Genomic DNA, 22,536 nt, shown 5'->3' with positions numbered 1-22,536 from the left:
ATCACATGGGCTGAGGCACCTATACATTCTCTTAGGATGGAGTCAATAAAAGAAATCCACCCCATCCCTCTCTTTCAAAATGAACCTAGGCTTTTAGTGAACAGCAGACACACTCCAGGTCTATTTTTTCGTGGTAATATCTGGTTTTTGTAGGCCCAATGATCACGTTGCCTATGCTTACTTTATTACAATTACTAAACTCTACAGAAAATAGCATTTTCAAAATATAGCACTTAAAGAGTCCTTTTTGTACTGTTCCTCCCCCAAAGCCTTGCTTTAATAGAAAACAATGTGAGACAGGCTGTGGGGGCCAAAGTGGGGATTCCTATGCTACCGCCCCTCATGCAGGGGATCCCTGTGTTCACATATGCCCCCACAGCCTGCTTCTGAGACAGCAATGTGATGCTGCGTGAACAGCCTGACACAGTAGGTCTGGCTTTTATGATGCAAATTTCCACTTTAAACTCAAAGGTAATTACAGTATTTTAACATACCTTTCTCATGATCGGTAATAAGTTTCTCCAGTGCACACTCCGCATCAAAAATGTACCGGTAAAAGCACAGCTGGGTGTACAGGGACTTGTCAGAATACTGCAATATAACAGAAAATAAATGAATACTAATATGGGGTGGGGGGGGGCGGGGAGTGATGGAGATACTCTTAGTAGAGTGTATTCCCTAATTTCAACTTCCATATCAAGCAGCATTTTTTTAAGGAAGGGGTAAGAAGGAGAGAATCATACTAATGGTTTGTCCCCTTTGTATTACCATATATGCCTTTCATAATTCAGAATAAATCCTGCCACTATGGTCATAGATTACTACTTGTGAAGACTGATTACCCCTGCTGTCTAAAAACTGATTTTGTCAAATTGCAAATTCATATGCACCCATGACAATCTGTACTATTAATTGGGAAAAGTGGTACTGTGCTTCCTAACTCGGACCTGTCCATGTTAGCAGGAAGTTAAACAATTTCTGAAAAGTGTTTAACATATACTGCTATATTATAAGTCCAATTTTATGACTTGTAGTGACAATCCATTGCCTTTGCCAGGGATTGGCTCACAGACACAACACTGAATTAAGCACAGACCCAAGTAACATCTTTACCACTTGCTCTATACTAATCCTAAGTGGGCAGAGTATGAGCTCTGAGAAGTATCAGATGAAATAACCAAGGTTTTTCATCCCACCCATGTCAAAACATGTTTAACAATTTTGGCAAGTTTTAATCTAACAACACGTAGGAGACATGTCTGAACTATTATCATTCAGAAAACATATGAGGGTACTCCAAAAAGTTTGTGGAAACACAGAATTAAAAGATAATACAAATCTTTCCATGAACTTTTTGAAGTACTCTTGTATACTGAACGCCAATGTTCCTGAGTTTATTTACAGTCACTGTGTATTCTTCTAAGCAACTGTTTCTCATCCTGTGTGGGGAAAAAACACATGTGGTCAATTCAATAACCAATGAGAATTATGTGGTGAGTCACATTCAAATGTGCTTCTATGTATTTTAAATCAACTGCCCTAGGAATTTTGTTCCATCTTCCTACGAGGTTAGATACTTGGGAAACCCTTGAGCTGGAGAACAATGAGTTACAGCTTTATTTTCTTTGGGGGTTGGGGTGGTGGTGGTGGTGATGCTACCAAGATGAAACAACTAAACTCTCAGGATTACTCAAATGAGAATCTCAAATGACAAACATGTTGTTCTCCCTTGCTATCTTGGAATAACACACAATTTAACCAATACTGATTGAGCACCTACTGTGCACCAGGTCCAGCATCGCTGATGAGGAACAATAGCTAATTCACATAGTAAGCACTCTAGAGATGTTGGTTGAATGAACGAATCAATGAATGACCACAACAGCCAAGTTGTTTGTATAGGCCATGCAGCAGTGCCAGGTGGCACTCACAGATAGCATGTGACTAGAAACTTAAGGAAAACCACTATCTACAACTGGATATGGAAATAGCACTATTTTTGAGGGGAATCTCTTCGGATAACCAAGTATTAGATTCAAGGATCCTAGCTGGCTCTTAATGATGAAAAGCTATAGTCAACTTAATTGGGTGTAGAAGTTAACTGAAATTCAGTTATTGGAGCTCACAATTCACCTTTCTGCTTACTCCATTATAAAATCTGTTACTAAATTTAGTGTATTTTAAATTTCTTTGACCATTACAAATGGGTATTTATAAATTTTAGGCTGCAGGAATGAACCTACACGGAGCTATTTATAGTCAGGGCCATTGTCTTTTTTGTGTGTGCCTTCCTTCCATGAGTCTCTTTTTCTTTACCTGAACCTATTTTAAAAAGTATACGCCTAGAAGACTATTTTATTTCTTATTAGCTATTCTACAATATGCATCATCATTATACTATTATACACCAGTTATTTTTAGCGAATCCTGATTACTGCTTCCTGGGGTTAAAAAAAAAAAAGGAGGACGACAGCGATTAAGTTATTTGTTTAGTTTTTTAGATTCAGCAGTAATTGCTGGTACACATCTCCCTGACTGCACACATGCTGCAGGTTGAATAGAACACTGAAATTACCTCCTTCATAATAGTTTGTTTTGATAATGTATTGTGTGTCGAGATGATGAGAAACAGTTGCTGTCAATTTGATTAGCCATTATATTTTTATGTTAATTGCCATTATTGGGTCCATTCTGTTTAGTGTCACCATAGAAGCCATACAATGTTAGCATAAATAACAAATTGGAGTAAATTAGGAAGATATATTTTTGCCAATTCATTTTAATTGCCCCTCAGTCCTTCCGTTGGTTAACGCAGCTGTTGACCCATAATAAGCGCTGGGTCAATATAGCTGCTTGTCAATTCAGAAATGCAAAGTGCTGTGTTGCTGGTAATGGATATACAACAACCTTTGCCAGCCAACTGAAGCAAACGAGTGACAACCCACATGAAGGAATAAAGCATCAGCCACGGAGTTTAGTGACCTGATATTAGTAGGCAGGCTAATTGAAAGTCACTGCCTAAATGGATAAGGAAAATAGGGGAAAAAAATTAAACAGGAGTTATATATTTTTTAAAAATATACCAACACCTCCTGCCCTTTTGATTCCTGACATATTTTGCAATTAGTAAACTGGTTGAAAACAAAAGGCTCTATTAGATTTTCAATGTCAAATATAATTAAGTGGTTTTAAAGAACACACGAAATGGAAAAAAACTACAATTAAAATGAACAAGAATAATACCTACTTTTGTTTTCTTGATTTTGCACCATTAATTTGTGATCACTTGGAGGTTTTTTGGTTTATTTTTTAAAAATCTTTACCATCTTTTCTCTTTTGCCTTTGATGATAAATTCTTCTAATCAAGAAACCTGACACCCTCTAGTCTTCTCTGAGATCTTCAGTGGTTTTTTTTCTCACACTTAAATGCTCATTTTGACTGTACAAGATTGGATGGAAAATACTTCAAGAAAATAAGATATTTTAACATTTCTTTCTCTCTCCAGCTTTCACTTATTGGTTTAAAATGTTCGATTTCTTGCTCTTTCCTTGAAAATTGCACTCAACACAGTGCCTAGGCTTCTTTCAGTTTTCTTTTATAGTTAGAACATCATGTACCAAAGTGGCCGATTGTGATTTAGTAAGGACAATGCTGAGCTGAAATAGCTACTGTAAGTATCATGCTCTACATTCACGTTAGTTACTTGGAGTGTTACCAGAGTAATAAGTGTGGGCCATGGGTGCACTCACATGCCTGTATACACATGGGGTAGGGAAAAAATTCTGCTTTGATACCTTGCACAGGGGAGCATTTGGCAAATATGGAAGAAATGAAGGGAAAAGGAAAATGTTTTAATGCCACTGTTTTTGATATATTTATTTGAATCCTGTAATCAGACTACATTAGAAACGATGCAAACTTCATTCTCTGTTCAATCCAAAACTACTTTACAATGAAAAGGCAGTCCTGTTTCCATTTATTGATATTAACTGGTCTCTCTCTTGAGATTTCTGATGAGGCTCTATATCAGTGGTCCTTCACCTGGCTGCACATCAGAGTCACCCTGGGAGCTTTTAAAAAATACTGATGCTCAGACCTCACCCCTGGAACAACTAAATGAGAATGTAGGGTGAAGTGCTGGACATGGGCATTTTTCAGGACTCCCAGGTAGTTCTAGCAGGCAGTCTGAGATGAGAAGTGCTGTGCCACATTTACTCGTACTGGAGATGCTTTTGGAACCATGGACTCTGATCCCTCCAACCTGGCTCAAGATAAAGAAATTTACACTAAGCGAAACAGCCTGAGACGTTTTCATGAGAATCATTTTTGACAGATGCTTGGTTGTTTAAGCAAGTTATTTCAAGATTAGGAAAAGATGTATTTTCTGTTATATAAAACACAGGACAAGGTTAAACTTAACTTGCATTTTTTTTGGGGGGGGGTTTGTTGTTCCTTTTACTGAATTACAATATATACACAAAAAGTACACAAATACTAAGTGTACAGCTCATGCACAAAGTGAATACATCAGCACCCAAAGCAAGACACAGAACATCAACAGCATCCCAGAGGCCCCTCCTGTTCCCCTCCCAGCTATTACCCATCTTCCCCCTGAGGATAACAAGAAATTTGCCTTAATAAACAACAAAAATCTTTATGTGCATGGAATCATACAGTTTGTACTCTTTTCTGTTTGTTTTCTTTTTCTCAACATTATGTTTGTGAGATTCATCCATGTTGTTTCATGCAGCAGTTGTTCATTTATTCTCATTGCTGTGAAGTATTCCACTGAATGAATACCTGCAATCAATTTATCCATTGTACAAATGATGGGCATTTAGGTGGTTCCCAGTTTTTTGGCTACTAATAATGGTGCTGCTGTGAATATTCTTGTACCTGTCTTTGAGCACATATCTATACATTTCTGATGATTACAATACCTAGGAGTGGAAACGCTGGGTCACAGGGCACACAAATGGTCAGCTTTAGTAGATAACACCAAACTGTTTTCCAAAGTGGTTGTAGTATCAATTTTCAACTAACTTTCTTTTGAACTGGTTTGATGATACAGTCTTTTACTTTAGCTTTCTATGATTTTTGCACAGGAATGTAACCAGTCTTTTTGCTCTCTCTCTCTCATTTGTAGGGACAGAACAGAACTTAGCTAAAATCACCTCTTTATCAACTTGAAAATAAATGTAACTTGCCCCTGAAGTAAATTCCCTGAGGTATGAAGAGTTGGGCTCATGACCCTAGAGATTATCCACAGCAAAGTCTTAAACTCAAATGATCTTCCATGTACAACCTAGAACATGCAAGGCTTGCCTCTTTGCATCATCAACTGGCAAATCCTCACAGAAATCAAATTCGTTTGGGTTGAGCCTGAACAATATCAAATCAGGAAGGGAAATGGGCTGCCAAAAATCCCAAAATGTACTCCCAAAGCGTTCTGATCATTAAACACCACTGTTCTTCTACTATGAGCACAGATAATCCAGCACTGACTATAACTTTAAAATATAATGAAGGTATATTAAATCCCATTACTCTGCAAAAGTAAAGATTCCGTTAATGCTAGAGCATCACAGCATGAAGTGGATTCAGAACCCTAAACCCCACTGGCACTGACAGAAACCAAGAGGTACATGTCTAGCAATGGAAAACTGGCTTAGTAGATCTTTTGCTGAAAAATCTCTACTAGCACCCTCACCACACACATGACAGAGTTCCAACCCCTCAAGCCCCCTCTCAAGAGTTCTCCACATGCCCTTCAACCGCCATCACCATCCCCTGTTGCAGTCAGGCAGTGTGTCCTTCCCACCTCTGTGCCCTTGCCCAGGCAATTCTGCTCCTCCTTTCAGGCCTATCCTTCCAGCTTTGCCTGGTTTCTACCTACCTCATCAGACCTCATAGTCAACACCACTTCTCGGAAGCCTTTTGTGCCTCCGTGATTCAGTTTGCTCCACCGACAGACATAGTCACCTCTCCTCTGGGTCTTCATGGCTCACTACATCCCTCCGACCTACAGCTTACAGCCCACACAGTCCTCACCAATTTTATCACCCCCTTGCATCTCCTATGATGCGAGCTCCCCTCTGCACTGCTGACGCCTAGGACAGGGCCTGGTGTGCAGCTGGCCATCAACAAATGTTTTTGGAAGGAAGAGATTCAGAAAACCTGTCTCGCACCTCTTATTTAGCCTTGACATATTGCCTAATGATACAACATTAGTCCCTTGAATTGATTTCTAATGTTACTTGTGTGTATCTCCCCATGGCAGACTAGAATAGAAACATCAGAGGTTTTGGCATCAAACTCAATCTGGTTTGAAATTTAGTTCTACCACTTAAAAGACTTGGGTGACCTTGGACAAATCGCTTAACCTAGTCACACCTTAATTTCCTCATCTGTAAAATGAGGCTAAAAGAAACCTCTCAGGAATGCTGTAGAGATAATGAGACACCATATGGAAAGCACCTAGCACTGGCACCGAGTACAAAGTAGACACACGATAGATCCTGTACTTTTCCCAATTAGACTACGAGCTTCTGGAGGGTTTGGATTTGTACATGGTTATAGAACCCAACACAATGCCATACCCACCATAGGTGGTCCAGAAAGCTTTGCCTAAGGAAAGCCTTTAAACTCTTGACTAGGAATGCCCCTTTTTAATGAATTCATTTAAAACCTGCTATTTCAAAAGTGTTGTATTAAAGATATGCCTTTGGAATTCCAGTACCCCTCAATTTCTGTACACCTTTAGGCCTTATATAAATGATTAGTCTTGATTATGAAAAGATTGAGATAAGCTTTCCTGTTTTCTCTGCCACTCAATTAAATGACTTATTTTTCTATCCATTTTATTTGCAATATCTACGCTAACTTAGCTGTTTTGCAAATATGGAACTACAGAGGGTGAAAAAAAAAATACTGGTTTGCCAACTCCACTGTACTTCTTTGCAAAGGAAATTATTTCCACGGGCTACAGAAATAACTTATTTGGATTACTTCAATTAGTTTTAATACATAACATTGCCACCACTTCATTAATCAGCCGCTTGTGAGGGTTACTTTTCCAAGAAGTCTTTTTGGTAATTTGATTAGAAAGAATGGTGGTGCACGTTATCATCTGATTCAGTATGTCCATCAAGTAGACAATTTACAGCAAGTTCTTGATAACCATGAGCTTTAAAAAAATGCAGTAATTTCTTCATTTCAGAATCCTATTTTTTGTAAGGATGACGTTATTTTTCAAAGTCTTTGGAAACACATTGCCAAAGCACAGGAAATATTTCTGTGCTTTAAGAGGCATTTCACTCTTTCCCCTCCCCACAGACAACCCCCCCCCCCGAATGATGCAGTAATTAAAACCTAATTATTATCTTCATTTTAAACAAAACCTAAAGTGAATACCAATTAATAACAACATACTAATGAGCATCTGCTGTGATGAAATTGAATATGAATGTGCTGCAAATTTCGGGTAATTTATTTTTTTTAGGGGAAGTGCCACTGGTCGCATTCTGCTGTTAGAAGATTATATAGAAATGTACACCATTTTCTATCAAGTCATTTCGCACATGGCAATTTCCATCTGAGGAGACAGGGCTGGCTTCAATACTGCAGATGTAGAAATATCCAAATATTGGCCATGGGGTCTTTACTGGGACTGAGAACAATTCGAGGACTGTACTTGGAATAGACTGGCCTCCCTCCAAAAGGTTTTCTTTTTTAATGTCATATTTCTAGGTTAACCCTATGCCCCCCCCCCAAAAAAAGATTGAATTTGTCCCCTCTCTTACAAGTAAAATGTATCAACACCACAATGAAAATTTAAATACAAATTTCAAGCCAGAAGAAAGAGTAACACAAAAATAAAGATGTGTAAATCATCACCTTGGATTCTCCTGGAACCTTGAGATGATCCAGAAATATTTACTTATGCTTAAGATAGAGAAACCCTTGAAATCTGTAAGTACTGAGGTAGTCAGCCAAGTTCAGATTTGTTTATATCATCACATCAAGAAGCACAATGTGGAGACGGAATGATGTTTTGTAGACTATCATTTCAAACTCCATATCTATGGTATGGACTGGTAGGGATAGATTAGTGTTGTTTAGATGTGTTCCATTTGTGTATTTCAGAGGCTTCTCCAAATGTCTGATTCTGATTTCATTTATTAAAGTATATATTCATTTAAAAAATTAAAAAGGCACACTCACATGAGCTACATACCAACTTTTAAGACATTTAAGACCTCAATATATTAAATGGTGTTCTCAAAAAAACAGATGTTATAAAATTGAAGTAGATATCTATATTGATAAAAGTATCATTTATCTGTTTTATAGATGGGGCTTCTACATGAAATCTTGTTTGGAGAAAAGGGTTTCCTTTGTTAGGCAATTTCTAAGATTTCTTTCTAGGTCTAAACTAGATAGAAAACTACAACTTGACTTTGTTTTCTTACTTGCAAAAAGAGCTACTGTCCTTCTTCCTTGGCACATTGACCAAATACATGCATCTTGTTAAAATAAAAATTCTCTACTACTTCTCATCCACCCCCGTCCACAAAAAATAGGCAAAATTGACATCTAGAATGTTTGGTCAGCTTTCTAATACTTTAATAACTAGTCCTTAAGGGTTTGTGATAAGCAAATATCAACAGTTACCAAAATTACATGGCTACTATAAATAAATTGGAGTAATACTTAGGATGAAAACTTAACCTTTTAACTTGACCTGGATGTTAAGAAGAACTCTGGGTTAGGTGACATTCCAGAACAAGTTCCACTTCAGATGGAGAAGTGGGACAAGGTTGTCATGTCTAACTCAACCACAAGGTGTTAGTCAAAGTCAACCTACCATCAAACCATGAGTCACCTGGTACTCATCAGAAAGGCAACAAACTGAGAGTCTACTATCTACTACATGCCAGGCACTGTTCTAAATGCTAGAGCTACATCAGAGAACAAAGGAGAAACACTGAAAGACCACAGGAGGTGGGTGCATCCTCTCCAACACTGCACCACAGTTAAATGCAGATATTTCCATTCATCCAGATCTCTCCTCGTGTCAACCACTGTCTTTCTATAAATTTTTAATGTCATATATCACTTTCCATTTCCTGACAGAATTATTTGTGTTTCAGTTCTGATGCTACCCTGAGAGGTCTTTGATGGTCATATTCTTTTTTTTTATTTCTCACAATATTTTCATCAATATAGCTTTTACAACTAAATTAATTACTCTGTTAACCGGTTATGATAAACAAAAACTTCAAGTCCCTTGCACCTGTATAGTAAGTGATGCTTTCCAAAGCATTCTATTCTCACAACAGCTCTGTGAGGTCAGAGGAAACAGGGATTGTTTTCCTTATTTTACAGAGTTCATTAAGATGAGGTCATTTATCCATGATCCCAGATCTGGTCAGTGAATGGCGTAGTTGCCGTTAGTTTGAAAACCTCTTAGAAAAACTGGTAGAGTCAAAATTAGAATGACTGCTCACAGTTACAATTAAGAAGGCTGCAGACTGTTATTGCTAAATGGCATCTCATATCTTGGCATGAAATGCTGGTTTAGTATTGAGCAAGGTAAAATAAAGTCCATACATACATGATATTTAAAATTAACAGAGATTTCTTGAATGCTATATATGTGTTAAAAATCACACTATATTAAAGGAAGGGCTTAATGAAGTTCAGCATGATGATTAATATCCATTTAACACTTTCTAGTTTTCAGATCACTCTCCCTTGCATTATGCTTTCTCCCATTTATCTTCAATATGTGAACTAGCTATTCTGATTATCCTCATTTTACAGATAAGAAAGCTGAGACTCAAAGAGGTTCCTGGACTTGCCTTAGGTCATACAGCTAGTAAGTGGCAAGACCCAAGACATGATGCCAGGTTTTCAGTGTCCAAGCCCCTTGATTCTTATTATTATGCTACTTTTTATTCATGCACTTTCAACTCTGTCATTCTCTGTGTTAACTGGTTCTTTTGTGGCTAGTTTTCAACCTCAAATACTTGCTTTATGTGTCAGAGGTAGTCCATTCACACACACCAGATACCTCCCTCAGGCACTTAGGCTACAGTGATGTGGTCATGTTGTCACATTCAGGGCAAAGCACACACTGGCCTGGGGGCTAGAAGCAGAGGCTGTAAAAAGAAACTGACCAAGCCAAATAGAAATGCTTTCCAATGTGTACCATTGTTGCCCCAGACACCCAATGTCTAATTCTGTCAATTTAATTTTATAATTTTTGCTCACCTTCATTCTGAGTAGTGCCTTTTAAAATTGTACCTTTGTTCGGAAAGATGTCAAAATTTGAGTTCTTAGAAGTGAAATTTATGTTCTACGCAGAGTTTGTATGTATATACTTGAGGAAGTTTTCATTTGGATTTAGAAATTCCTATTAGAACACAAAGAGGCTTTCCTTTTCTTGGTTTTACAAATAAAAAAACTTAGGCTCAGAGAGGCCAAGTAACTTCTTATTTGTAAATGGGGGGAAAAAAGCACCACCTCAAGGCACTGTTATGATGACTGAATGAAATAATACGTGCCAAACACTTAGTATAGTGCCTGGCATACAATAAGTGCTAAGTAACTGGTAGTGTAACTATTAGCTATGTACACTTGCCTTTGGGAAGTTTCCTGAAATAAACCAAACCGGCACTTGCAAGAACTTGACTTTCCCTTTTTAAAATTTTGGTGAATTTCACTCAAGAGCCAAGGCCAAACAATCTGAATAAATCACTGATGCTGTAAGCAAATGATAAAAATGATGGGGTGCTAAGACTTCAGTACCAATTATCGTAAAGAAATAAAGGCTTACTTGCTAACCTCTTCAATAGGTTGAAATAGGACAAAATACAAGGGTACTTCGAAAGGTTTGTGGAAAAATAGAATTAAAAGAAAATACGAATCTTTCCATGGACTTTTTGAAGTACCCTCACATTTCCTCGCTTTTAATCTCTTCATAGCTGTGTCAGTTCTGTTTAAGGTGCTGTCGTCTCAAGGATAGGAATAGATCATAAACACCTCAGGAGTTCAAACATCCTGGCATAGAGAGAATGAGGCCAGCAGCATAAGGTCTTTGGAAGAAGGGTGTTAAGTAAAGCCAAGGTAGGGCCGACCCCGTGGCTCACTCGGGAGAGTGTGGCGATGGGAGTGCAGCGGCGCTGGGAGCGCCGAGGCTGCGGGTTCGTATCCTATATAGGGATAGCCAGTGCGCTCACTGGCTGAGCACAGTGTGGGCGACACCAAGCCAAGGGTTACAATCCCCTTACCGGACACACACACACACACACAGTAAAGCCAAGGTACTTTAAACTACTAAAAGTAAAAATATGAAATGAAGCAAGTATATTGTGGTTGTTAAGAGCACAGACTGTGGAATCAGACTGGGTTCAAATCTTGGCTCTACTCCTTACTAGATATGTTATCTTGGGCAAGGCATCTGACTATTCTGTCTGTATGCTCATCTGTAAAACAGGGATAACAATAGTATCTCATAAAATTATGGTGCAGATTAAATGAGTTTAAATAGAGACAATGCTTAAAACAGTTGCCTGAAACACAGTAAATGGTGTATGTTTGCTTTAAATCTTTTTGTGGGGTTAAATTTGGCTACAACAAATCCTTAATGTACCTCTACAGGCTTTGCTTTGTTCTAGACTCTTTACATGTCAGTCTATGAGGAGGTTATACACCTTCCTTATAAGCTACTATGAGACAGAAATTGTAGCTATTAGTGACTAATAGCTTCATAGAACAGCACTGACTCACGTACCTAACAACAAACTTAAAAAGAATGAGGCTGAGGAATATTCAAGAAATGGTGGTCCTATTTTGGGGGTAGAGGGGCTCCAGTTATCCTTTAGCAGAAAGTGAAGAGGCAGATTTTGGAGAAGGCTTTGCTCACTATCCTCAAACCTTTTCTTTTTGATATAATTTAATCTTACATTAACAATAAAGGGTAAATATATAAAATAGTGGTTAACTGTGTAACTTCTAGAGTCAGACTTCTTCAAATCCTAGTTCTGACATTTACAGTAGGCAGAGTTTTGTGATAAGTCACTTAACCTCTCTAAGCCTCAACTTACCCATTTATAAAACATCCATTGCAGTGTTGAGAGGATTACATCAGATAATGCTTATAAAGTGTTTAGCACAAGTCTGTCTGGCACGTAGTAAGCACTCAACTCACCTTAACTATTTATTTGTTATACTCTGTAATACCCTTGCCCTGATGCTAAGATACCCATCACCACATTTTAATGTTTCTGAAACAAAGATTTGTCTTACCCTTGCTAACTATTCCTTTCTTTTTCCCTGAAACAGTTACCAAATCAGTGGTACATCTTTATAATTGGTGGCATGACAGAAGAGAGGAATACAGTAGGCATAAACAGATTTAACATTTATGCCTTCCTTGTCCTCCTATTTCATTAGTTAAGATTCAGTTCTTGTTAATATTCAGTTCTACTGGTCAGACTACATTGGCCATTATCCTTTTCTAGCCAGCTCAGTCAATGAAATAAATTCATATAACCTAACCCTAAACATGGCTCCTAGGCTCTACGGCCACAGATTCATGATCTTAACTAGCCATTGTAAAAAGAGATAAGTAATTCTCTTACTGAGATCATTTAGTGGAGTCCAATGCTTTGCACTTACTATAGGAAATTTAAGGCAGCTATTAACATAATTTAGTTACTGAATCATGGTAGATTTTTCATGATTTTTCTCAATGACATTGTATATAAGAAGCTATTCAGTAACAAGTCACTGCAGGTATACTTTTCAAATGTCAGCAAATTAATTTCAAAAAACAGTTAAAAAACAGTAACAAAAGGAAGGGTATTAACATACATGCATGTGTAATTCACTAATTCCTTATTTAAATTCTTCCAATTTGCCAGAATAATACTAGCACTACAAAAACAGAGCCAACAAAAAAATGGTTTGGCTGTTCTTTGCCTTTTCTTTTTAGAGTGCATTAGAAATTACAGTATTAGACACCTGTTTAATTAGAAACTAGGTTTGCTTGTATACAAGATCTGGTCTTTCCTACTGAAAGCTTACCCAGGCTGCCTTCTACATTCAATAGGAAACCAAACCGTTCTAAAGAGAAGTGTTTGAAAAAAAAAGCTAATGGACTTTCCTTGTAATAAAATGCACAGCCATGAATGTGTTCTCTCTCAACTACTTTCTCCTAAAAGGAAGGAAACTCTCCTTTCCTATTACTTGTTTCTTAAGCTTTTGAAACTTAAGGAATTTAAAAATTGTTTGGCCAAATGAGAAAAACAAAAACAAAAAATCTGCCCAGGCCATACATCTCCCCACTCTAGGTCCAAAGCATGGGAAGCCCTTTGATAATATATCCTATCCGATTAAAGCTCTCTGTTCCCTTTTTAAATTGTTCTCAGGATCCTGTGATAGGCTTAATTCCAGCCTCAACAGATTCAGATCCTATTCCACTGTTAATTGTTCTGCCTTACCTACCATGCTCTATCACATACTATCTGGGGTTTGAACATAAAGTTCAAGGATCAACAATTAACTATTCCTTATTTCTTTAGCCTATGTTTATGACTACATCTTATCTGATTCCTTGGCAAGTTGCACCGACATGAAAAAGTATCTTGTTTCTTCTGTTTTACTCTTGGCTCTAATTGTTCTGTAATCCTCCATGACTATAACAGAAGTGCCTCAATTTGAGCTCTAGCAGTTCAGTTTCTCTCAAATCAATTTTTACTGCCCACATATCTCACTTGAAGGTCTTGCACATTAGTCACTACCACCTTGGATATACACATTGAGGCAGATAATCCATGTCTTCATTATTCCCCTTTTTAGCCTTAGCTACTTCACTTCTCAGGTTTTCCACCATCAAAGTAAGAAAAAGTAACATAATTCCCTGAAATATGGTACTGGCATATAGTAGGTTCAGTAAACACTACTGCAATATTGAATAAATAAAGAAGGAAATCAGTCAAGTGTTGCTGTTAGCAACATTCTAAAAGTTTAGAAAGATGGGAAGTGGAGACAACTGGTTAAAAATTCAAGTTCTCATTATCTGTGAATTTCATTTGCCTTGGTAAGTGGCTTTCAAACATTTTCTTAGTAACCTCATGAATAAAACAGATAAAAGTAGAAATACTCCAGGGATGTCTATGGGTAAGATCTGGAGCCTCACCCACCGAATGCAGCTTCAACCACTTTTTAATGCTAGTAAAAATACCATGAGGTGTGTACCAAGAAGGTAGAAACTAGAGCTTTATGCTCTCCAATAGGCCAGAAATGAAAAGGGCAAATTGATACATCATCAGCTGAAGATGAGGATGTGAATTTGCTAAGCCAAGTATGAAATGGTATATAATCACAAACATTATAAGATAAAATAAAAGGGAAAAACATCTTTATAGGAATATTATTCCCCTTTAGAGCTAGCATAGGTGGGCAAGGCCTTCAGCAAAAGCCTGAGCCTTCCGTCATCCACGTCATCCACGGCCTGTAAGAGACTCCACTGTAATCTCTTTCGCCTTGCTCAGATACAATGTTTAACATTTGTGAACATAAAATAACCTTAACCAGTAATTTTAAGCCAGGAGGACAAAAAGAACTTGACTGAAACTAACCTATATTTTCAATTATTATTACAAAAATTTAGAAATGGTGCCCTTTTTTTAATGGTGTTTGTTTTGAAATGATCACCCTTAACCAACAGGAAGGGATGTTTGAAAGGGGTTTTGGAATGCTGGCTATTGTGAGATAAAGAGAAAACAAATCAGAATAGAGATTCTTGTGTTCCCTATGATGCTATTTATGCTCCCCTCAATAAACAAGATAGAAGAATGGTAACTATCAGGAAATAGATGCCTTACAGACAGTCCCCAACCTACGAAGGTTTGATTAAGATTTTTCAACTTTACAATGGTGCTTCCAGCAATGTATGTTAATGATGAGTCCTCATACAACCATTTCGCTTTTCATTTTCAGTATAGTATTCAATAAATTACACGAGGGCTGTCCAGTTGCTCAGTTGGTTAGAGCGTAGCCTTATAACACTGAGGTCACGGGTTCAGATCGCCATACTAGCCAGCTGCCCCCCCGCAAAAAAAACATGAGATATTCAATACTTTGTTATAAAATAGGCGTTGTGTTAGATAATTTTGCCCAACTGGAGGCTAATGTAAGTGTTCTGAGCACGATTAAGGTAGGCTAAGTTAAGCTATGATGTTTGGTAGGTTAAGTGTATTAAATGCATTTTCGACTTAAGATATTTTCAGCTTACGATGGATTTACTGGGAGGCAACTCCATCGTAAATTGAGGAGCATCTGTATTGCATAATAGGACGTAGAGCTCCTGAACACTACCATTATCAAAAAAACATTCTGCTCCAAAAATCCAGATTCTCCTATTCAAAACATTATATGAGTGATTAGAACTTGCTTGAGTGGCCTGACACTCTGATGTCCAAATCTATTCTATCCATTTTTTAAGCTAGCCTTAGGAAAGACCTTCTTCTTTTTTTTGTTTTGTTTTTATTCGGGAGGTGGTTTTGTTTTTCTTTGTACTTTAGCAATGACAATATTAACATTTTGCTCCCTAAGAGAGATTTTTGTCAGTTGGGATACTTTCTCCTTGGTGTGGATTCCTGGACAAAAACTTTAGCTGGGGCTCCCAGAGACACAACTATTTAGGTATGCCTTGTTTTCAGCATGGCAGCTTTGGGAATTAATTTATGATGACCTCAATGCTGAACATATAATTCATGGAATTTCTTTGTAAAAGGAGTACTGCTTGCTCTGTGTCTCCACATTTACCCTTATACCGGAAATGATTTATCTTTGAAGCAGAGTTAAATCTTATCACCAGGCCACGGAAGTTCAATTTTCTTTAAATCTTGCTTTTACAATTATCACACATAAAACTGACAGGTGGAGGGTGTGTATGAACAGTTCTATGACTTGTGACACACGTAACACCTACCATAATCAGGCTACAGAACAGTCCCACCATCTCCCAAAATTTCCTCGTGCTGCCCCTTTGTGGTCACACCATTCTCAAACCCATTACAACCACTGCTCTGTTCTCCACCATTACAGTTTTGTATTTTCAAGAATAAAAAATTTATTTTGGTCATATAAACCAAATCATACAGTAGGTAGGCTTGAGTCTGGCTTCTTTCACTCAGCATAATCTCTCTGAAATCCATCCAAATTGTTGGGTGTATCAGTAGTTCCTTCCTTTATATTGCTGAGCAATACTCCATGGTATGAAAGTACTACAGTTTGTTTATTCATTCACCCATTGACAGGTTTTGAGCTGCTTTCAGTTGTCGGCTATTATGAATTCAGCTGCTATAAATATTCGTGCATAGTTTTCTGCATGAACATAAGTTTGCATTTCTCTAGGGTTGCTGGGTCATATGGTAAGCATATATTACTCTTTATAAACAACTGTCAACCTTTTCCAGGGTGGCTGCACCATTTTACATCCCGCCAGCAACATATGAGGGTTCCTGTTGCTCTGCATCCTCATCAGCATTTGGTATTGTCAGTTTTTGTATTGCAGATATTCTAATGGGTACCTTGTCATGGTTTTAATTTGTAATCTTGCTGATGCTAGTGATGTTGAACATTTTTTTCACATTCTTCTCATCATTATACGCCTTATGGTGAAGAATCTGTTCAAGTCTTTTGTTTATATTTATATTGGATTGTTTTCTTAACTGTTGAGTTTTAAGAGTTCTTTATATATACTGGATACAAGTCCTTTGTTGAATATGTGATTTGTAAATATTTTCTCCCAGTCTGTGGCTTATCATTTTCTTCTCTCAACAGTGTCTTTTGTAGAGCAAAGGTTTTTAATTTTGCTGAGGTCCAGATGGTCAATTTTTTTCTTTTATGGATCATGGTTTTGGTTTCCTAAGAACTTTTTGCCTAACCCTAGCTCATGAAGATATTCTCTTATATTACTTCTTAAGGTATTATAGTTTTACATTTAGACCTGTGATACATTTGGAGTTAATTTTTGTATAAGGTATGAGTTTTAGGTTAAGTTTCATTTTTTCTGCATATAGATGCCCAATTTCTCCAAAATCACTTTTTTTAAAGTTTATTTATTTAAATTATTTTTTTTACTTTCTATGATGTTGTTGCAGAGCAGTTGGGGGAAAGGCAGAGAGGGGAAGGGGGAAGGAAGAAGTAGGAGGGGTAGGGTTGAGGCCTGTGGCACCCCCCTCATTCCTGCAGGGGAGACCAGGGGGCTTCTAGCAATGTCTTAGTCATTGCTGGGCTCGTTGCAGGTGTTGGGGGTGTGTGGCTGAGGCCCTTGGCCCCCCACCACCCCAGCTCAGGAAAGCCCAGGGTGCTTTCTTGCGCCAGCTTGGTGGTCCTCACTAGGCTGGGTTGGGTGTCAGGGGGGTGTGGCCGAGATCCTTGGCCCCCAACCGCCCCAGCTCAGGAGACCCCAGGGTGCTACCTGCGGTGGCTTGATGATCATTGCTGGTCTGGGTGTGGATGTCGCGGGTCATGGCTGAGAGCCCCAGCTCTCCCCCCTTTCTGGCTTGGTAGCCCAGAGGACTTCCAGTCCTTCTAGGTGTTATAGGTGTTCTTTGGTGAAATGAGCTTTACTAGTTACTAATCAAACTCTGTCTCTGGTTGTGGGTACTCTGTTTTTAATTTCAGTTCTATGTTGAATTATTTGCTGTTCCCACCACTTAAACTCTGTGCTGGAATTAATTTCTTGTCCTTTGCTTACTTCTAAAATGGGGGAACTTCCTGTGGGGACCAGTACTTGAGTTGTGTGGTTGAGCTAAATTGCTGATTTGCTGCTGATTCCCTGGGGAAGGCTTTTTGTGCAGCTCAGGTTTTAATGGTTGACTTTATAGGTACTTCCGGCTCTTGTGAGATCCAGTACACCCGGGTTGTGTAGAAACTCTGGTCTGGGCCTGAGTCTTTTCAGCAAACTGCACCCCATGCAGTTCCATATTCCTTACCAGTCTCCACTGAATGAACCTATGCTGATTAGGGCAGATCAGCTGTCCCTGCTGTGCCCCAGTGTTCTTCCAGTGGGCCTGCTCCCCCACTGCCCATGCTCCAAACACTTCTCATGGTGTGGGCCATGTGCTGGTCTCCTGCGATAACTCACTGGCCTCTGAGTGGCTCCTTTTTTCAGTTGTTGTGGCTCCTCATTCCTATGTGGATCCACGGAAACCCTGTTTGTAGTCTTGCTGGCCTGGGGGCCACCAAGGCCCTCTTCTCCCTGCAGCCCCCAAGCAACTTCAACCAAAGGGCACAGCTGTGGTTTTTGCCAGCTCCTGCTCCATATGCTCAAACAGTTGGAGCGGTTCTTTCTTTCTCTCATCAAGGCTTCTCCCACATTCATGCACTCTGTAGGTTTCTCCTCCTCTTCCCCTGAGCTCCAACGGCCCCAGCTTGGCTGTCATTGCTTTTTAATAGTTGTAAATTGGTTGATATGTGAGAGAGAATGACGCTGGGGACCATCTATTCCGTCATCTTGACTGGAAGCTCTCCAACATCACTTGCTGAAAGGACTATTGTTTTTCCATTAAATTGCTTTTGCATCTTTGTAGGAAATCAAATGAGCATACTTATGTGAGTTTATTCTCTCTATTCTCTTCCATTGGTCTAGGTGTCTATCATTTTGTCAATCATACCCTATCTTGATTACTGTATAAAGCTGTGCATTAATGCTTCCAACTCTATTCTTCTTTTTACCTATGAATTTAATTTTTTTAACAAGATATAGTATTGGACTACTGTGGTTATCTATTTCATCTCGGATGAGTTTTATGTTTGTGGTTTTCAAGGAATTAGCCCATTACCCCTAAGCTATTAAATATGTGTAGTATTCCCTTAATAATCTTTTAAAGTCTGTGGGGGGTCTAGCATTCTGGATATTGCTAATTTGTATCATCTCTTTTTAATCTTTGTCAGCCTTATCAATCTTACTAATCTTTTCGAATAGCCATATTTTGGCTTCATTGACTTTCTCTATTCTTCTGTTTTCACTTTCATTGATTTCTGTTCTCATCTTTACTATTTCCTTCCTTCTACTTGCTTTGGTATTATTTTGCTTTTTTTTTTTTTTTTTTTTTTTTTTTTTTTTTTTTTTTTTTTTTTTTTTTTTTTTTTTTTTTTTTTTTTTTTTTTTTTTTTTTTTTTTTTTTTTTTTTTTTTTTTTTTTTTTTTTTTTTTTTTTTTTTTTTTTTTTTTTTTAAGGTGCAAACTTAGATTACTGATTTGAGACCTTTTTGTTTTTCTAATATAAACATTTAATGATATCAACTTTCCTCTAAGCATTGCTTCAGTTGCATCACCCTATTCTGTTTGGTTTTTCACTTTCTCTGTTAATCACCTGATTCTTATAGCATGATTACTTAATTCTTACCTGTCAAATTAACTGGCTTATTTTACCAGCTGGGTGAATATACAATACCTTGACACTTGCTATTTGAGTATTTTACTGATTTTGTGTGTCCATAATGAATAAATAATGGTATGAGCATGCAAATATTGATAATTGGCCTATTTTGCATTACAGTATGTAATACTGTGACTCTTATTGTTTGATATGCTGTATTTTCATTTTCACCCAGTTTGAAATGTTTTCTAAGTTTCCTTAAGACCTTCTCTTTGACCCATGGATTATTTAGAAGTATGCTGTTTAATTTCCAAGTACTTGAAGATTTTCCTATTATCTTTGCTTTATTGATTTAATTCCATTATGATTGAAGAATATAATTTGTATGATTTCAATTCCTTTAAATTCATTAAGGTTTGTTTTATGACCGAGAATATGGTCTTTTTTGTTGAATATTCCACATGCACTTGAAAAGAATGTGGAGAGTGCTACTGTTGAGTGGAGTGTTCTAACCTAACAGTAAGATCCAGTTGGTTGTCAGTCCCACTATATCCTTGGTGATTTTAGGTCCAATATTTCCATCAATTACTGAGAGAGAAATGAGACGGTTACCAAGAATATTTGTGGATTATCTATTTCTCCTTTCAGTTCTGCCAGTTTTTGCTTCAGGTATTTTGAAGCTCTGTTGTTAGGTGCATACAATTTGAGTATTGTCTGCTCTTCATAGTAAATTAGTTAATTTATCATTACTTAATATTCTCCTTTATCCCTAATCATTTTCTTTGCTCTGAAGTCTAATTCTCTGCATTAATATATCCATTCTAATTTCTTTTGATTAGTATTTGCATGGCATACCTTTTGCCATTTTCTATGTCTAACCTGCCTATAGCATTATATTTGAAGTGAGTTTCTTGAAGACACCTTACGGTTGCATCATTAAAAAAATCCACTCTGGAAATTTGTTTTTTAAAATGGTACATACACATTTAGACAACCTACATTTAATGTTGTCATTGATATGTTTGGATTTGGGTCTACCATTTTATCATTTGTTTTGTTTGTCCCTTGTGTTTTTCCTTCCTCTTTCCCTTTTCCTGCACTTTTTTGGGTTGTTTGAACATTTTACCTATTGTGTTTTTGATATTTCTTTTTGGGGGGCAGCCAGCAGGTATGGGGATTCGAACCCTTGACCTTGGTGTTATAACACTGTGCTCTAACCAACTGAGCTAACTGGCCAGCCCTAATAACATTTCTTCATACAGTTTATAGTTAAGGATTCAATGTACATACTTAGAATTGAAATTTTACTTCAAGTGGAATGTAGAAACCCATATATGGGCAGGCTGGTTAGCTCATTTGGTTAGAGGACGGTACTTATAACACCAAGGTCCAGGGTTCAATCCTTGTACCAGCCAGCTGCCAAACAAAATCTGGATAGGCTCCTTTTCCCTCCCTGCTTTATGTTATATATATATATATGTTATATATTACGTCTATGTACATTGAAAACCTCAGACAATGCTATAATAATTTTTGTTTTCACCTGTAAAATATATTTCAAAGAACTCAACAGGCCACAAATACTTAGCATTTTGGTTGCTCTTCATTTTTTTTTTTTTATATATATATGTTTTGGGGGGAGGGGGCGGGTCAGTATGGGCATCCTAACCCTTGACCTTGGTGTTATCAATACCACACTCTAACTTAGCAAACCAGCCAGCCCTCTTCCTTTATTCTTGATGTTCCAAGTTTCCTTCAGTTATCATTTCCCCTTCTCTCTGAATAACTTCCTTTAGCAATTCTCAGAGCAGACCTACTGGCAATGACTTCTGTTATTCATCTGAGAATGTTTTTCATTTCACCTTTATTCCTGAAGAATACTTTTTGCTGGATATAGAAATCTGGGTAACAATTCTTTTAGTACTTGCAAAACACTGTTCTACTTCCTTTGGCCTCCATCATTTCTGATGAGAAATATGTCATCTTTTAAAATTATTTTCCCTTATAATATGCCATTTTTCTCTGGCTGCTTTTAAGATTTTTTGTCTTTTCTTTTGAACAATTTGATTATGATGTGTCTGGGAGTGGATTTCTTTGTATTTATCCTGTTTGGGGTTCACTGAGCTTTCTGCATCTGTAAGAAGTTTATGTCTCTTGCCAAACTTGGGAAGTTTTCAGACATTATTTCTTCAAGCATTTTTTTTTCAGCCCTGTGTTCCTCCTCTTCTTTGGTACTCCAATGGCATGAACAGAGTCCCCAAGGCTCTGTTCTCCCCTCCGCCCCATCTTTTTCTCTCTCTCCTTCATACTGGATAATGTTGATTGATCTATTTTCAAGTTCACTGACTTTCTCCTATCATCTCCATTTTGCTCCTGGGACCATCCAGTGTGTTTATCTTGGTTATCATATTTTTGGGGGTTCTAATATATCCACCGGACTCTTCTTTGTATCTTTTATTTCTTTGCTGAGACTTTCTATATTTCATTCACTTCAAAAGTGTTGACCATTACTTGTTGGAACATTTGTATAATAGCTGCTTTAAAGTCTTTGTTATATAATTCTAACATTGGTGTCATCTCAGCATTGACATCTTTTGATTGTTTTTTTACCCACGCAAATTTTATTTTCCTGGTTCTTCTCATATCAAGTAATTTTGAATGGTATTGGACATTTTGAACAGTATGTTATGAGTCTATGGAGATTGTTGATATTTTCATCTTAACAGGCAACTGACTTCATGAAGTTTGGGCTATGAGTTCCAGTCCACTTTCTGTGGTGCAAATGTCAGTTCAGTTGTCAAAACTTTTGTAGTGCTTTTTAGATCTGTCCCATGTGTGTACTATCCACTAGTCAATCTGGATTCTGAGTGGTCATCTTTATTTCAGTTCTCAAAGTCCTCGGTATGCTAATTAGAATTAGACCTTTCCCTTCCACAAACCCAGATATTTATAAACAACTTTATTGGGCTATTTTCCCTGAAGTCCTGTCTGTGATCTCCCTAGTACCTTCTAGTTCCCTGCAGCTAGCTCCTATTTTCAGCTTTAGTTATTCAACTTTGTCATGAACTTCTGTGACTGTACCCAATTGGGACCAATGGATAGGAAGACAGAGGAAAAGGGGGGGGGGGGGGGG

The 22,536-nt window shown here is 37.7% G+C and overlaps 1 protein-coding gene across 1 annotated transcript in view; it reads right to left on the bottom strand.

Moving 5' to 3' along the window:
• Positions 1 to 494: 494 nt before the first annotated feature.
• Positions 495 to 22,536, bottom strand: part of LOC103600367 (DNA polymerase alpha catalytic subunit-like) — a gene marked incomplete at its 3' end in the record, with an annotated part of 117,389 nt that continues 95,347 nt past the window's right edge. Inside the window, exon 11 of the mRNA XM_008584631.1 lies at positions 495 to 591. Within this exon, the coding sequence (XP_008582853.1) occupies positions 495 to 591 (97 nt within the window). The remainder of the gene's footprint in view (positions 592 to 22,536) is intronic.

Source organism: Galeopterus variegatus, unplaced genomic scaffold (genome assembly GCF_000696425.1).
Source record: "Galeopterus variegatus unplaced genomic scaffold, G_variegatus-3.0.2 Scaffold3321, whole genome shotgun sequence".
Lineage (NCBI taxonomy): Eukaryota > Metazoa > Chordata > Mammalia > Dermoptera > Cynocephalidae > Galeopterus > Galeopterus variegatus.
Note: the sequence above shows the minus strand (reverse complement) of the source record. Positions and strands in the feature narration are given on the sequence as shown.